Source organism: Rhincodon typus, chromosome 9, assembly GCF_021869965.1.
Source record: "Rhincodon typus isolate 14 chromosome 9, sRhiTyp1.1, whole genome shotgun sequence".
Lineage (NCBI taxonomy): Eukaryota > Metazoa > Chordata > Chondrichthyes > Orectolobiformes > Rhincodontidae > Rhincodon > Rhincodon typus.
Genome location: NC_063340.1, coordinates 18,315,067 through 18,333,756, shown reverse-complemented (window position 1 = coordinate 18,333,756; position 18,690 = coordinate 18,315,067). Strand labels below are relative to the sequence as shown.

The 18,690-nt window shown below is 43.0% G+C and overlaps 1 protein-coding gene across 2 annotated transcripts in view; it reads right to left on the bottom strand.

Annotated features, from left to right (window-relative positions):
• Window positions 1-12,596: 12,596 nt before the first annotated feature.
• LOC109936544 (cystatin-F-like) overlaps window positions 12,597-18,690 on the bottom strand; it is a 32,637-nt gene continuing 26,543 nt past the window's right edge. Inside the window, exon 4 of one of the 2 annotated variants that reach the window (XM_048601130.1) lies at window positions 12,597-14,564. In XM_048601130.1, the coding sequence (XP_048457087.1) occupies window positions 14,487-14,564 (78 nt within the window). In that variant the 3' untranslated portion in view covers window positions 12,597-14,486. The remainder of the gene's footprint in view (window positions 14,565-18,690) is intronic. The other variant, XM_048601131.1, reaches the window with a different exon arrangement.

Genomic DNA, 18,690 nt, shown 5'->3' with positions numbered 1-18,690 from the left:
TTGACTAAGACTACAGTCAGTGAAGGCTGGAAATGTTCTTGTAGCACCCATTGAGATAAAGAAGAGTAAAATGTTTTAGGCTGCTGACCATTCATCAGAACACTCCAATGTAGGTAGGAAGAGAATGGACATAGGGAGAGGACAGTAATAGGCTGAAACAATGGGTTGCCCATCAATGCCCTGTTTGTAGAATTTGGGTTGAGGGCTTATGGGATTGGAGGCCGTGTAGGAAAGATCTCCACAGGAGACAAGTGATAATCTTGGAAGTAATAGATTGATATTTTGTGGGGGGTGGTATTATAGTTCATTTAGAAGGAAATGTTGGAGTTGACCTCTGCATTGTGGAGGTTGGTTTGCCAAATAACAGCACTATCCTTGTCAGCAGGTCTTGAGAATATTACTGCTGGACCTGAGAGAATGGAGTGCTGTAAGTTCAGTGAGATAAGTTAGAATAAATGAGGGGATGGAGAGGGGAGGGAATTGTTAAAGGAATTGAGACAGGGGAAGTGGTGGCAAAGTGGTAATGTCACCGGACTGGAAACCCAGAACCTCAGGTTAATGTTCTAAGGACATGGTTTCAAATCCTGCCATGACAGATAGTGAAATTTGAACTCAATGGTAGGTAATAAAGTTTGAAATCTGGAATTCAAAGCTAGTTTAATCGTGATCACATAACCATTGTCGTAAAACTGCATCTGGTTCACCAATGCCTTTTAGGGAAGGAAATCTGTTATCCTTGCATGGTCTGGCCTATGTGTGACTCCAGGCTCACAGCAATATTTTTGATTCATAATGCTGTCTGAAATGGTTCAGCAAGCCATTTACTTTAAGCGTAATTAGGGATGAGCAGCAAATACTGGCCTTGCCAGCAAAGCTGACATTGTAGAAACTCGGAGCAGGAGTAGGTCATTTGGCCCTTCTAGCCTATTCTGCCATTCAATCTGATTGTGGCTGAACCTCTATCTTAATGCCATATTTCCACTTTCTTCCCGTTATCCCTTGGCTTTAAAATCTATCTCTTTCTTGAATATATTCAGTGACTTGCCATCCATAGCCTTCTGTGGTAGGGAATTCCACAGGTTCATTACCCTTTGAATGAAGAAACTTTTCCTAATCTGAGTCATAAATGGTCTACCCCCTCTGAGACTCTGTACCCTGGTTCTGGACTCCCGAACCAATGAAAACATCCTCTCTGCAACTATTATGTCCAGTCCTAGTAGAATTTTATATGCTTCAATTAGAAGCCCCCCATCATCCTTCTAAACTTTTTGAATACAGGCCCAGTTGAGCCTACCTCCCATTATGGGACAGTCCTTCCATCCCCAGTATCAGTTTTCCAGCATCAGCAGTACTTTGCTGCAGTGTCAGGCATACTTTCTTTCAGGTGAAATATTAATACCTGTCTACACCATCAGGTGGCTATGACGCATCTAGAACACCTGGAAGAAAACAGTGGAATTCTCCCTGATACCCTAGCCAATTTTATCTCTTGTCCAAAATCACTAAAAAATGATCTGATCTTTATTTATGTTTTATGACCACAGGATGTTTGAAAGTGCTTTGCAGCTTGCAGTCACTGATGTAGGAAATTCCAGTTAAACTTTGCAGAACACAACACGTCCTGCAAAGAGATAATTGTTTCTAGTTCAACACTAATATGATTGACTCTTAATTGTCCGTCCTTATTTACATTGCTTTTCTTGAGATAGCCAGTGTCAAAGAATAAATAGCCTTACCAAGATTCCCATACCCAATAATTAGTTTTAAAGAAAGATGTTGTATAAGTGGGATCATTTGGTAAAATAATAGTTTTTAAAGAGCAAGTTGTAGTGAACCATAATAGTGGCAATGTAGGCATAGGAACATTTTTTAAACTTATTTTGTAGATATGAGAATTATTCATGTTAGTCATTTCTAATTTCCCTTGAAATGAGTGGTTTGCAAGGATATTTGAGGGTAGTTAAGAATCAACTTCATTGCTGTGGATCTGGAACCAAATGATCGGACCAGGTAAGAAACCACTTGAATCTCCATCATGAACCGGATGGGTTTTATTACCATGTAATTATTATTAGTGGTGCCACCATTTAATTCCAAATGAATTAATTAGTCAAATTTCAGCGTTTTTTTCCCCTGCTGCTGCAGTAGGATTTGAGCAGATTAGTCCAAGTCTTTAGATTACTAGTCCAGTACCTGCCATCCCCTTTTGTGTTACATGCCTCCATTCAATTCTAAATAGTAGGCCTGTTGCAGGAAGCGCAACAAAGGAGAGAGACCTTATTGTGGATTAGACAACTTCTGTGGAGCATTTCCAAATCCCAGGAGATATGACCTCGGAATGATTTCTTTTCAACCTAAGACCTAATAGGTTCCATTAAATTCTGGTGCATCCTCAATCACAGTAATTGTGTACAGTTTTATTGCTTTGCATCTAGCCTCATGAAGCATATTCTGACTATAGAAGAACAAGAAAGGTTCCTGGTTTAGGTGGATTGGAATATTAGGACAGACTTTATTCTTGGTCTTAAAATTAAAAAGACACAAACTTAGAGGTGATCTGATTCCATTGGAATTATGAAGGGCACTGGGAACTTTCAAGACTGCTTTAAAAAAAGAATAAACTCGTGTTGATGTTCCTCTGCAATCCTACATTGAACATAATGGGTAAGGATTCCATGCTTCCTTTCTGAAGGATGTTAATGAAGCTATTAGATTCATTTATGGGTAATCCATTCTCCGTTTGCTGGTACCAGTGTTATTTGATACTAGAGAGATGTGACACTTAAGTGAAATGAAAAAGACAGAATTGGAGCACAATTTCATTTCTCAAGGGATTTATGTGTTTTCACTTTTCAGGACGGCATGGTGACTCAGTGGTTAGCACTGCTGCCTCACAGCGCCAGGGACCAGATTCAGTTCCACTCTCATGTGACTGTCTGTGTGGAGTTTGCACATTCTCCCCATGTCTGTGTGAGTTTTCTCCCACAGTTCAAGGATGTGCAGGTTAAGTGGATTGGCCATGGGAAATGCAAGGTCACATAGATAGGGTGGGAGGGTGAGTCTGGGTGGGATGCTTTTTGGAGTCTTGTTGGGTTGAATGGCATGTTTCCACATTGTAGGGATTCTATGTGGACCTGTGGAAGAGGGATCCCTCCTCAGCAGTTTTGTGTACACACAAATTAGGTGCAGAGATAAATTTGACGCCTCAAACCTCCTCTGCCATTTGATTAAATCATCTTTGCTCTGATTGTGACCTAAACTTCACTTGCCTACTACCGATAACATTTGACTCCGACTTAAAAATATTCAATAATTCTGCCTCCCACTGCTTTTTAAGGAAGATAATTCCAAAAAGATACAATCCACTGAGGGGGAGTGGGGGGAAACATTTCCAACTTAAATAGGAGACTCCTTGCTTTTAAACTGTGACCCCTATTTTAATCTTTTCCGCACGGGAAACATCCTTCTCGTATACACTCTCGTGACTCTCAGGATCTTGTCTTTCACCTCATTCTTCTAAACAGCAACATACAAGTGAACTGATCTCTGCAAATCTGGCTGCCCACCTTCATTCAGAAAATAAACTGCTATAGGATTAGATGAACACAGCAGGCCAAGCAGCATCATAGGAGCAGTGGCCTGCTGTGTTCATCCAGCCCTGCACCTTGTTGTCTCGGATTCTCCAGCATCTGCGGTTCCTACTGTCTCTGCTATAGGATTAGATCATTTGGCCCTTCAAGTGTGCTCCACATTCCTGCCTAACTCTGATACTCCCTAGATAATTAAAAAAAAATGTACCTCTATCTTAAACATATTCAAGGACCCTGCCTCCACTGTTCTCTGGGGAAGAGAGTTCCACAATATTCCACGAGAAAGACAAATTATTCCCCCAAAAAAACTGAAACAATGGCAGATGCTGGAAATCAGAAACAAAACCCAAAGAGAAATTGCTGGAAAAACTCAGCAGGTCTGGCAGCATCCGTGGGTCAAATCAGAGTTAATGTTTCAGTCCATTGACCCTTCTTCAGCAGTTTCTGTTTTAGTTTTGTTTCAAAAATTTTCATCTATTTTAAATGGAAGATCCCTTCTTTATAAGCTACGTTCCCTTGTTTTCTCCCATAAGGGACAATATCCTTTCAGCAACCATCCTATTGAGTTTCCTCAGGATTTCATTCTTCTAAACTGTAATGGATACAGGCCCAACCTTTCCTTGTAAGATAACCAGTTCGAAGGGCAAAGGGGCTAACTAAACCTTTTTAACAAAAGCAAAGTTGCTGGAAAAGCTCAGGATGTCTGGCAGCATCTGTGAAGGAAGACAGAGTTAACGTTTCGGGTCCGGTGACCCTTCCTCAGAACTGATGGTGGCTGGGAAAATGTCAGTTTATATGGAGAAAAAAGGGGAATGGGATAGGGTAGGGAGTAAATGATAGGATAGAGCCCAAAGAGAGAGAAGAGCAGTTGGGCAGACAAAGAGTTGATAACGATTGGGCTGGGAGGGTGAATAGTTGTTAATGGGGACTATTAGTGACTAATAACAGGTAGTGTGTAATGGCAGGTTATGTGGTAACAAGGCCTGGTGTGTGTGGGGTAGGGGGCTGGGACATGGGAGAGTTTAGTCCTTAAAATTATTGAACTCGATATTGAGTCTGGAGGGCTACAGGGCCCCCAAATGGAAAATGAGCTGTTGTTCTTCCAGCTTGTGTTGATCTTTGCTAGAACACTGCAGCAAGCCAGAGACAAAGATGTTAGCTAGGGAGTAGGGTGATGTGTTAAAGTGGCAGGCAACAGGTAGTTCAGGGTCTTTTTTACAAGCAGAATGTAGATGTTCTACAAAGCAGTCATCCAGTCTACACTTTGTTTCCTCAATGTAGAGGAGACCACATTGTGAGCAGCGAATGCAGTAGACTAGATTCTGGGAAGTGAAGGTGAAGTGTTGCTTCACCTTGAAGGTATGTTTGGGCCCTTCAATACTGGGGAGGAAGGAGGTAAATGGGCAGGTGTTGCACCTTTGCCGGTTACAGGGGAAGGTGCTGTAGGGCTGTGGGAGTGCATTGAGGGTGAAGGAAGTGTCTTGGAGGGAACCTGCGGAAGGCGGACAAGGGAGGGGAGGGGAATATGTGTCTGGTGGTGGCATCTTGCTGGAGGTGACGGAAATGGCATCTGATGATCTTCTGGAGGTGGATGCTGGTGGGATGGTAGGTGAGGATAAGGGGAACCCTATCGCTGTTGCGGGAGGGAAGAGAATGGGTGAGGGCAGAAGTGCGGGAGATGGGTCGGACCTGGTTGAGGACCCTGTCGACAATGGAGTTGGGGAACCCTTGGTTGAGGAAGAAGGTGGAAATTTTGGAGTCTCCCTTGTCGAAGTTGGCCCCATCTGAACATATACAATGGAGACAGAGGAACTGAAAGAATGGGATGGAGTCTTTACAGGAAGTGGGGTGTGAGGATGAATAGTCCACGTAGCTGTGGGAGTTAGTGGGTTTGTAGTGGATATTAGTGGCCAGTCTATCCCCAGAAATGGAAACAGAAATGTCAAGGAAGAGAAAGGACGAGTTAGAGATGGACCAGGTGAAAGTGAGGGCAGGGTGGAAATTGGAGGCGAAATTGATGAAGTTTTCCAATTCCAGATAAGAGAGGGAAGCAGCACTGATGATATCATCGATGTATCGGAGAAAGATTTGTGGGTGGGGGCCGGAATAGGACTGGAACAAGGAATGTTGCATGTACCCTATGAAGAGACAGGCATAACTAGGGCCCATGCGGGTGGCCATGGCAACCCCTCTTACCCGAAGAAAATGAGAGGAGTTGAAAGAGAAGTTGTTGAGGGTGAGGATGAGCTTGGCCAAGCAGAGGAGGGTGGTGGTGGGTGGGGATGGCTCAGGTCTTTGCTCCAGGAAGAAGCGGAGAGCCCTAAGACCTTCCTGTTGGGGAATGGACGTGTAAAGGGATTGCATGTCCATGGTAAAGAGGAGGTGGCTGGAACCGGTAAACGGGAAGTTTTGAAATCGGTGTAAGGCGTCAGAGGAATCACGGATGTACATGGGCAGGGATTGGACCAGGGGAGAGAAGACTGAGTCAGGGTAGGAAGAGATCAGTTCTGTGGGGCAGGAGCAGGCTGAAACAATGGGTCTGCCTGGACAGTCCTGTTTAGGGATTTTTGGGAGGAGGTAGAAGCGAGCTGTGCGGGGCTAGGGGACTACCAGCTTGGAAGCAGAACGGGGGTGATCACTAGGTCAGTTACCATAATAGATACAATGACCTGAAGTGTCATGGTCCAGGTAGGAGGAGGTATCTGAGAGTTGGCGCTCAGCCTCTGCAAGAACATCTAAGTTCTGCTCGCTGAACCAACCGTTGCCTGCCACTTTAATGCACCACCCTGTTCCCTGGCTAACATGTCTGTCTCTGTCTTGCTGCAGTGTTCTAGCGAAGCTCAACGCAAGCTGGAAGAACAACACCTCATTTTCCGCTTGGGCGGCCCTCCAGACTCAATATCGAGTTAAATAATTTTAGGGCCTGAACTCTCCCACGTCCCAGCAGGCCCCACATACCAGGCCTTGTTACCACATAGCCTGCCATTACACACTACCTATTATTAGTCACTAATAGTCCCCATAACAACTATTCGCCCTCCCAGCCTAATTGTTATCAACTCTGTGTCTGTCCAACTGCTCTTCTTTCTCTTTAGACTCTATCCTATCGTTTACTCCCTACCCCATCCCATTCCCCTTTATTCTGCATATAAACTAACATTTTCCCAGCCACCATCAGTTCTGAGGGTCACCGGACCTGAAATGTTAACTCTGTTTTTTCTTTCACAGATGCTGACAGACTTGCTGAACTTTTCCAGCAACTTTGTTTTTGTTCCTGATTTACAACATCCGTAGTTCTTTTGGTTTTTAAACCTTTTTAAGCTGCTTCAAATGCAATTTTCAAAAAAAAAGACTGAATCTGTACTCAGCCCTCTGAATGTGGTTTCACCAATGCCCTGTACAACTGGAACAAAACAACCTTACTTTTATTTCACATTCCTCTTTAATAAGTGACAGCATTCCATTTGCTTTTTTAATCACCTCTGTAACTGTGTACTAACTTTTTGCAATTCATGTACCAGGTCCCTCTGTACCTCAGTTCTGTAATCTCTCTCCATTTCGATAAATGCTGCTGTTCTAGTCTTCCTCAAAGTGGATAATTTCAGATTTTTTCACATTAAACACCATCTACTCTTAACTTACCCATATCCCTTTGCAGACTCCTTATGTCCTCTTCACAAATCAGGCTTGTGTCATCAGCAATTTTAGTAGCTGTAGTTTCAATCCTTCATGCGAGTAATTGATATCAGTTCTAAGTTGCTGAGGCTCCATCACCGATCCATGTTACATGTTGCCAGCTCAAAGAAAGGCCCCTTGACTCTCACACTCTGTTTCCTGTTACCTAACTTAACCTCTAACCGTACCAATAACATCTATAACATGAGGTCTCTTATTGTGCAGTAACATTTGATGTAGAACATTGTTAAATGCCTTCTAGAATTCTACATACAGCACATCCACAAGTAATTCTTGAAAACATTCTAATTAATTTGGCAAAAGCAATTTTCCCCTTTACAGAATCATACTAACTCTACCCAAATGCATTACGATTTTCTAAAGTGCCCAAACATAAACTCCTTAATATTAGCTTCCAGCATTTCCCGGTGACTGATGTCAAGCTGTAATGATTTCCCACTTTCTGCCTCTGTCCTTTCTTGAATAGTGGAAAATAATATTTGATGGAACTTTCTTAGGGATCTAGGGAATTTTGAAAAATTGGGTGTACTGCGCCTATTATGTCAATAACCATTTCTGTAAGACTCTTGGATGATATCTTTAGGACTCTTGTGGACTTGACTTTTAGTTTTAGTAATTTTCTCAGTCCTTTTCCCAATCTTTGTTATTGTTTTCAGTTCACAGGATCTCAGGATTGTTACAGTGCAGAAGGAAGCCATTCAGCCCTTCATATCTACACCAGCTGTCTAACAAGCATTATGAATTAGTGCAATTCTCCTGCCTTTTCCCTATACCCTAGCACATTATTTCTATTCAAGTATTTATCAACACCCTCTTCAAAGCCTCAGTTAAACCTGCCTCCACTTTACTTCTAAGCAGTGCATTCCAGACTCAACCACTCATGTGAAAAAGTCTTTTTTTTCCATATCATATTTACTTGGTTTACAAATCACTTTAGATCTGTGCCTTCTCATTCTCAATCCCTTTACAAATGGGAAGTTTCTCCCTATCTATCCAGATTTCTCATAATTTTGAGAAATTCTCTTAGCCTCCTTCTCTGCAGGGAGGAAGAGTCCCAATCTTTCCAATGTTGCGAAGTTGGGTAGAGTATTTACAGATTTGAAGGCAAGATGTTAGAATTTGATGCTTGTAAAATGATAGCAGGGATGAGTGTGTGGTCCCTTTAAAAGATAATTTTTTTTAGGCTTGGAGATTTTTAAAAATGTGTCTGCAGGCAGCCGCAGATGCACAGAGAGTTCTTGAAATTGAAACTGAAACATTATATCAAAAGGCTATAGTATAAGCAGGTAAAACAGCATTTTTACTAAGACAACAGGTTCTTGAATTTAGCTAGCTAATTTAAACCAGGCCCTAGGTATCAAAACCAAATTAAGTTTAAATCTGATGGTTTTGACAACCTAGGAACAATCCAATTGCAAGAAATTAATAGGTCATCAAGGGTATAAAAGAAGAGGGCATTTGAAAATTGGTGTGAGAGCAACTGCCATCTGTTAAGAGAGCAGCTGTCAACAGCCATCAGCTCTAAAGAAAGAGAAAGTCATGGCTCTTACAGAAATCTCTAACCTCTCTGAGTAAGCACCATCTAAATAAAGGTACTACAGCACCCTTAGCTAATATTCCTGACACAAGAATTTGACAAAAAAAGGCATTCCTGAGAGAGGAATTTGACGGAGAAAGGCATTCCTGACTGGAGAACAGTGGAGAAGGCAAAGAACATTCTGGAAGACTTATCCTGGCTGTAATTTTGAGAGACCAAGTTTTAATTTATTTTTCTTATTACTTTGGTTTATATAAATGGGACTTGCATTTACTGGAACAGCGTACCATTAGAATTTTGTTTATTTGGCAACAGTTAGTAGTTAAGGGGGAATTGTTTGGTTTGTTAGTAGTTCTGTTAATTTGTTTACTGTTAGAATTAGATAAGTAGTTACTTGTTAATTATAAAGTGAGTATCAGGGATTTATTTCATTTAACTACTCCTTTATAACAGATTGGGTGGGGGATGAAAGGCAGGTTATACCACTTTCCCCACCTTCCTTTAACAGATTATGACGCAGGGCAAGCTTCTCTGGGTGTTTCGGTTTTAGTTACCAGGGGGTGGGGTGTTAACATCTGCTTCGCAACACCAATCTATCCTCATAACTGGAATTTTTCATCCCTAGAAATATTTGTGCAAATGTCTTCTGTACTCTCCAATGCATTTACATCATTCCTATGTGACACCTAGAATGTACACAATGTTTCAGCTGAGGCCTAGTGATTGTCTTGTAAAGTGTAGCTTAAACCCCTTGCTTCTGTACTTTATGCCACTGTTAACAAAGTTCAGGATACTGTATACTTTTCGATTGTTCCACTTGTCCTACCACCTTCAGTGACCTACACGCATATGCACCCAGGTTCCTCTGCTCCTGCACCCCCACTCCCTTAAATATAATATTCTGAAATAGAAAATTTTCAACCCTTTGATCCCTTAAAGACCAAACAAGACTTAGGTTCCTTTGTCTTAATGTTTATTCATGCATGTGTGGGAGGTGTACCCATCAAAGATGGTACATAACTGATTTGCTACAAAACAATGGTTTTAAAATATTTTTACAGACAACAGTTTTCCAATAAAAGATTATATATTCCCGTCTCTTTCTGACAGTGTTCATTCAAACTTACATTCTAAGTTAGTACATGTGACCAAATTATACAATTATATTCAAATTTATACACCATTATATAATTCAATCAAATCCAAATGTCCATGAGTATGTTATCGTATCGAATCATTACATGTTCATATCTACTGACTGTAAGTATGCACTTTATCAAAATTTTATTGTCTTTTACACCCTTTATACTATCTGTTCACATTCTTCCTACCAAAATGCATCACCTCACATTTCTCTGCATTAGGAGCCAAGTTAAAACGTAGGACCTCAGAGATAGTAATCTCAGGATTGCTACCAGTGCCACGTGCTAGTCAGAGTAGAAATGAAAGAATAGGCAGGATAAATGAATGGCTTGAGAGATGGTGCAGGAGGGAGGGGTTCAGATTTTTGGGACATTGGGACCGGTTCTGGGGGAAGTGGAACTATTACAAATCGGACGGTCTAGACCTGGGCAGGACTGGAACCAATGTCCTAGGGGCTGCTTTTGCTAATGCTGTTGGGGAGGGTTTAAACTAATGTGGCAGGGGATGGGAACCAAATGAGGAGGTAAGTGGACAGTAAGGAGGTAGTAACTAAAGCCTGTAAGGAACTAGATAATGAAGTCAGTGTGACTAAGGGGAAGAGTAGGCAGAGAGCAGATGATGAACGCAGAGGGACAGGTGGTCTGAGGTGCATTTGTTTTAATGCGAGAAATGTAGTAGGTAAGGCAGATGAACTTAGGGCTTGGATTAGTACCTGGGAGTATGATGTTATTGCTATTACTGAGACTTGGTTGAGGGAAGGGCAAGATTAGCAACTATATATCCCAGGATATAGATATATCGGGAAAGTAGGACCAATCTGAAACAAGGAATTAAGAGGGCTAAAAGGGGTCATGAAATATCTTTAGCAAACAGGGTTAAGGAAAATCCCAAAGCCTTTTATTTGTACATAAGGAGGAAGAGGGTAACTAGAGAAAGGGTTGGCCCACTCAAGGACAAAGGAGGGAAGTTATGCGAGGAGTCAGAGAAAATGATTGAGATTTTTAATGAGTACTTTGCGTCGGTATTCACTGAGGAGAGGGACACGACGGATGCTGAGCTTACGGATAGATGTTTGATTACTCTAGGTCAAGTCGGCATAAGGAGGGGGTAAGTGTTGGTATTCTAAAAGGCATTAGGGTGGACAAGGCCCAACATCCGAATGGGATCTATCCCAGGTTACTGAGGGAAGCGAGAGAGGAAATAGCTGGGGCCTTAACAGATATCTTTGCAGCATCCTTGAGCACGGGTGAGGTCCCGGAGGACTGGAGAATTGCTAATGTTGTCCCCTTGTTTAAGAAGGGTAGAAGGATAATCCAGGTAATTATAGACCAGTGAGCCTGATGTCAGTAGTAGGGAAGCTGCTGGAGAAGATACTGAGGGATAGGATCTATTTACATTTGGAAGAAAATGGGCTTATTAGTGACAGGCAGCATGGTTTTGTGCAGGGAAGGTCATGCCTTACCAACTTGATAGAATTCTTTGAGGAAGTGACAAAGTTAATAGATGAGGGAAGGGCTGTGGATGTCATATACATGGACTTCAGTAAGGCGTTTGATAAGGTTCCCCATGGTAGGCTGATGGAGAAAGTGAAGTCGCACGGGGTCCAGGGTGTACTAGCTAGATGGATAGAGAACTGGCTGGGCAACAGGAGACAGAGAGTTGTAGTGGAAGGGAGTTTCTCAAAATGGAGAACTGTGACCAGTGGTGTTCCATAGGGATCCGTGTTGGGACCACTGTTGTTTGTGATATACATAAATGATCTGGAGGAAGGTATAGATGGTCTGATCAGCAAGTTTGCAGATGACACTAAGATTGGTGGAGTAGCAGATAGTGAAGGGGACTGTCGGAGAATGTAACAGAATATAGATAGATTGGAGAGTTGGGTGGAGAAATGGCAGATGGAGTTCAATCCAGGCAAATGCGAGGTGATGCACTTTGGAAGATCCAATCAAGAGCAAACTATATGGTAAATGGAAAAGCCCTGGGGAAAATTGATGCACAGAGAGATCTGGGTGTTCAAGTCCATTGTATCCTGAAGGTGGCAACGCAGGTCGATAGTGGTCAAGGAGGCATACGGCATGCATTCGTTCATCGGACGGGGCATTGAGTACAGGAGTTGGCGGGTCATGTTACAGTTGTGTAGGACTTTGGTTCTTTGGAATACTGCGTACAGTTCCGGTCGCCACATTACCAAAAGGATGTGGATGCTTTGGAGAGGGTGCAGAGGAGGTTCACCAGGATGTTGCCTGGTATGGAGGGCGCTAGCTATGAAGAGAGGTTGAGTAGATTAGGATTATTTACATTTGACAGACGGAGGTTGAGGGGGGACCTGATTGAGGTCTACAAAATCATGAGAGGTATAGACAGGGTGGACAGCAAGAAGCTTTTTTCCAAGAGTGGGGGACTCAATTACTAGGGGTCACGGTATCAAGGTTAGAGGGGAAACGTTTAAGGGAGATATGTGTGGAAAGTTCTTTACGCAGAGGGTGTTGGGTGCCTGGAATGCATTGCCAGTGGAGGTGGTAGAGGCAGGCACGATAGCGTCATTTAAGATGTATCTAGACAGATACATGAATGGGCAGGGAGCAGAGGGATACAGATCCTTGGAAAATAGGTGACAGGTTTAGATAGAGGATGTGGATCGGCGCAGGCTTGGAGGGCCGAAGGGCCTGTTCCTGTGCTGTAATTTTCTTTGTTCTTTGTTCTTTGTTCTAAACCTGATGAGCCACCTATTCACCCACTGCATCAAGCTTTTCCTGTCCTTATGGAGTTCCACACTGATCTCCTCACTGTTCTCAGTGCTTCTTATTTTTGTAAGATCCGGAAACTTTTAAACTGACTCCTGCACACCAGGATCTAGTCACTTTTTTAAACTTTTTCATTTTGAGGTATAGCAAAGATGGGGAAGGTACAGGGGTATGAGATAAGATGTAGCAAAAACATTGTGCCAAATAGTTCAAGAAAGACTGGGTGCTATGATCTTCAAAGATGCATTCCTTGCAAGTACAGCATCGTAATCATTTAAGAATGCAACACTGAAAAGAGAATCTCCTCCTAAGCAACACAATTGATTTACTGCTTAATGATTTTATTCAAATGATACTACAGCCAATCAGCCTTTAATTAAATCTATTCAGTTATAATAGTAAAATACACAATCAACAGATTGAATATGCCAGCATTTGTTCAGAGGAAGCAATATCTCAGTTCTTTGAATAAAATGAGAAAAGTTCTTGAAAGGCCCAAGCTATTAGCTCTTCAGGAGAGAAGCATTCAACATGGACAATCAATTCCAGCTTTCATAACGAAGTAAGAAGTTACATTTTCAGGGTGTATTTCAAGACCTCAGGACACCTTAAAGCGATTCACAGCCATTGAAGTGTGGTGATATTGATTGAAAGATAAATATGCTCAGACTTTAGAGTTAGCTCTATTTCAAAACAGTATTACTGACACTTTTACATCCATTGAAAAGGGCAGACAAGCCTAAGTTTAACTTTTATCTGAAGCATTATCCCTCTGATAACTATTGAGTCTCGAACGAGCAGTCTTCCAATTCAGAGGTAAGAGAGTGCTACCACTGAGTCATGGTTGACAACTTTGTAACTTCAACCCAGCTTTGAAAACTCAAGTAGAAAAGAGCAAAAATAGATCCACACGCCAGTCAACTTTAGGTAATGGGAAGTAGCCTCATGCTCAGGAATGTTTTTGTCCCCTTAAAGATCTTGGTTGACTTGTGCATCTCCAGCATTTTAGGGGGATAAATTTCAGCCGAAATCTTGTTGTGTTCCAGTTATTATCAGCTGACACAAGCAGTTACACATACATTTGATGGTCTTTTATTGATCAGCTCTTGTGATTCAATGGATGATACTTCTGTTTCAGTGTCAGAAGGCTTTGGGTACAAATCTCACTTCAGAGATTTTAAAGAACATAATCTAAGTTGACAATTTCTGTATAGTACTGACTAAATACTACACTGTTGGCAGTGCTGTCTTCCAGACATGAGGCTAAGCCAGGACCTCATCTCCAAAAGATTCCACTTCATTATTTTGAAGAATAGGCAATAGCTGATTTGACTTTCATTTCATTGTTGATATAAGACATTGTACAAATTGGTTGCCAATATTTCTATATTACAATAGGAGCTACACTTTTTAAAAGTGCTTTTTGTAAATCTCTTCAGGATATTCTGTGCTTGCAGAAAGACCTATAAAATACAATTCTTTATTTATCATCATTAACTCATTTGAAATATGCTTGCTGATAACATTAAGGCAAAGAATACCATTGAAAATAAAAAGTGTATAGTTTCCTATACCGCCAGCTGTATCCTTTAAAGTGTAAAATTATGGCCACTTCTAGATGAGGAAGAGTTCTTCATGAATTATACAGGATGCCGGATCTTCTCTTCAACACTCCAGGCTGCAAGCAGAATTGGTGAAATTGGATAAAAACTTTGCCACTCTGTGGAAATGCTTCAAGTATTGGCGCAGGGAAGGAATACAGTCCTGTAGGATTCACTGGCAACTTGTTGCAATCACTTTCCAAATATGTTTCCAAGAAACAACCCAGAGTTCAAAATGACACGTCAGTCTCTTAAAAACAAATTGTACAAGGTTAAATTGGAGGGAGTACAAGAATCTGTAATAGAATCCCTACAGTGTGGAAGCAGGCCATTCAGCCCATTGAGTCCATACCAACCCTTCAAAGAGCAGCCCACCCTATCTTTGTATTTCCCATGGCTAATCCATGCACATCTCTGAACACTACGGGCAATTTAGCATGACCAATCCACCTAACCTGCACATCTGTGGACTGTGGAAGGAGTCCAGAGCACCCAGAGAGGACCCACGCAGAAACAAGGAGAACATGCAAACTCCACACAGATAGTCACCCGAGGCTGAAATCGAACCAGAGTTCCTGCTCCTGTGATGCAGCAGTGCTAACCACTGAGCCACCATGCCACCATGCCACCTGCTAATAAATCATAAATGGAAATAAATTACAAATAAAAATTCATTTTACATAATCGTGCAGTACACAATTGTACAACACCGAAGGTCACAATTTTGCAATCATGTCAGGGTTAGTTGTTTTGAAAGGGCTTTCCAATTTGTCTCACTCTTGTGCTCTCTCAATAGCATTGTTATTGCAGCAATTAACATGGAAAGTTCAAACCTGAAAAGGATCAGCGTATTTGTGTCAAATTCTTCCTCTGTTGCTTCAATTTGTCCTTCCAGGGAACATGATAACATTCAAGGAACAGAAATGTTCCAAAGGGTTGTTACATTTGAATCTCACAGCTGTCTACTACAGTTAACAGTTCCAAAATATTAGTTCTATTCAATACTGCCCAGGAACAAGGGTCAGACATGTTATTTTTTGGGCCAGTTTGTTGGAGAAGAAAACAGCGAAGCAATCTCCAATGCCAAAAGAATGGTTTAGCTGCACTGCTGAAAAAGGCAATTGACTTATACTGAGTCTGTGCAGTTGGGGACTCAGTGAGAAATCTATAGCTTTTGGATGGCTCTATGTTATTAGAGGCTCTAGGAATTTGAGGTGTTTGAGTCAGGGCTCCAGGAAAAGATCCTGGGATCTGTGAGTGCTCAGAAGAAAGTATGATATTATTAGATTGGAGAAGGTACAGAAAAGGTTTAAAAAGGATGTTGTTACCAGGACTGGAGGGCTTGAGTTATAAGGAGAGGCTGGATAAGTGGGGATTTTTTTCACTAGAGCGTAGGAGGTCAATAAGTGACTTTATATAGAGGTTTGTAAAATCATGAGCTATAGATAAAGTGAATCACAAAGGGCTTTTCCCTAGGGTAGGGGAGTTCAAAAATAGAGGGCATAATTTTAAAATGTGGGGAGAAAGATTTAAAAGGGACCTGAGGAGCAACTTTTTCACACAGAGGGTAGTTCATATGTGGAATGAGTTGCCAGAGGAAATGGTAGATGCAGGTACAGTTACAACTTTTAAGAGACATTTGGACAGGTACATGAATAGGAAAAGTTTAGAGGGATATGGGCCAAATGCAGGCAAACGGGACTAGTTTAGTTTGGTAAACTTGGTTGGCATGGAAGAGATGGACCGAAGGATCTGTTTCCACGCTCTATGGCTAGAATACCTTCATTAGAATTTCAAGGCACAGACAGAGAGACAGACTGTTCAATACAACTGAGTATGAATATATCTTGTGAAAATTCAGGGGGTAGCATAAAATTGGTGTATCTCACTGTTTCTGAAAAGCTGGAGTTGTGGCCTGAGGAAATACAGTTTTGAGGAATGCAGGGAAGTGTAGATGGACCACAGTAGTCTATAAATGTTAACAGTCTAGAACACTCCATCAAGTCTATGGATGGATATTTAATTCAACCATCAACAGGTTTGTTAGGTTAACAACAAAACCTAGATAACAATGATACAGAAAGTCAGAGTCATAGAGGTCTATGGCACAGAATCAGTCCTCAAGGCTGCTCCACCATTCAGTAGGATCATGGCTGATCAGACATTCCTCATGTCCATTTTCTCCTCACCCTTGATTCCCCTACTGATCAAGAATCTAACTCAGCCTTAAGATTTTGACCCCACAACTATCTGTGGCAAGGCGTTCCAATGACACGCAGACTTCAGAGGTGAAGTTACTCCCCATCTAAGTCATAAATTGCCACCCTCTTATTCTGAGACTATGTCCTTTGGTTCTAGACTCTCCCATATGGGGAAACATCGTCTCAGTTTTTACCCTGTCAAGCCCCATAAGAATCCTATGCATTTCACTGAGATCACCTCTCATTCTTCTAAACTCTACTGAGTAGAGTCCCAGACAACAAGATGCAGGGCTGGATGAACACAGCAGGACAAGCAGCATCTTAGGAGCAGAAAGGCTGATGTTTCGGGCCTAGACCCTTCATCAGAAAAGGGGGAGGGGAAGGGGGTTCTGAAATAAATAGGGAGAGAGTGGGAGGCAGATAGAAAATGGATAGAGGAGAGGATAGGTGGAGAGGAAACAAACAGGTCGAAGAGGTGGGGATGGAGCCAGTAAAGGTGAGTGTCGGTGGGGAGGTAGGGAGGGGATAGGCCAGTCCAGGGAGGACGAACAGGTCAAGGGGGCGGGATGAGGTTAGTAGGTAGGAGATGGGGGTGCGGCTTGAGGTGGGAGGAGGGAATAGGTGGGAGGAAGAACAGGTTAGGGAGGCGGGGACGAGCTGGACTGGTTTTGGGATGCGGTAGGGGGAGGGGAGATTTTGAAACTTGTGAAATCCACATTGATACCATTGGGCTGCAGGGTTCCCAAGCGGAATATGAGTTGCTGTTCCTGCAACCTTCGGGTGGCATCGTTGTGGCACTGCAGGAGGCCCAGGATGGACATGTCGTCTGAGGAATGGGAGGGGGAGTTGAAATGGTTCGCGACTGGGAGGTGCAGTTGTTTATTGCGAACCGAGCGTAGGTGTTCTGCAAAGCGGTCCCCGAGCCTCCGCTTGGTTTCACTGATGTAGAGGAAGCCACACTGGGTACAGCGGATGCAGTATACCACATTGGCAGATGTGCAGGTGAACATCTGCTTGATGTGGAAAGTCTTCTTGGGGCCTGGGATGGGGGTGAGGGAGGAGGTATGGGGGCAGGTGTAGCACTTCCTGCGGTTGCAGGGAAAAGTGCCGGGTGTGGTGGAGCTGGAGGGGAGTGTGGAGCGGACAAGGGAGTCATGGAGAGAGTTGTCCCTCCGGAAAGCAGATAAAGGTGGGGAGGGAAAGATGTCTTTGGTGGTGGGGTCGGATTGCAGATGGCGGAAGTGTCGGAGGATGATGTGTTGGAGGTTGGTGGGGTGGTACGTGAGGACGAGGGGGATTCTTTTTTGGTTTTTATTGCGTGGACGGGGTGTGAGGGATGAGGTGCGGGAGATGTGGGAGACACGGTTGAGGGCGTTCTCGACCACCGAGGAGGGGAAGTTACGGTCCTTGAAAAACGAGGACAACTGAGATGTACGGGAGTGGAATGCCTCATCCTGGGAGCAGATGCGGCGGAGGCGAAGGAATTGGGAATAGGGGATAGCATTTTTGCAGGAAGGTGGGTGGGAGGAGGAGTATTCTAGGTAGCTGTGGGAGTCGGTGGGCTTGAAATGAATATCGGTTTCGAGGTGGTTGCCCGATATGGAGACAGAGAGGTCCAGGAAGGGGAGAGAGGTGTTAGAGATGGTCCAGGTAAATTTAAGGTTGGGGTGGAAGGTGTTAGTGAAGTGTATGAACTGTTCGAGCTCCTCGTGGGAGCACGAGGCGGCGCCGATACAGTCATCAATGTAACGGAGGAAGAGGTGGGGTTTAGGGCCGGTGTAGGTACGGAAGAGGGATTGTTCCACGTAACCTACAAAGAGGCAGCCGTAGCTTGGGCCCATGCGGGTACCCATGGCTACCACCTTGTTGTCTCGGATTCTCCAGCATCTGCATTTCCTACCATCACTTTCTGGGCATCATTTGCCATCTCTGTCCTATAGGGACTCCAGCATTTCAAACTCCAGTCTGACCATATACATGTAATTGTGCAGGTCAGTGACCAGAATCCTCACAGAGGTCATGCGCCTTTATTCCATGGCAGTCCACTGATTGATCGTAGCAAACTGGACAAGGAATACCTGCTGGTCACACACAATTACACACACACACACACACACACACACATGCAGAGTAACACACACACACATACACAGTAACACATATACACATACAGAG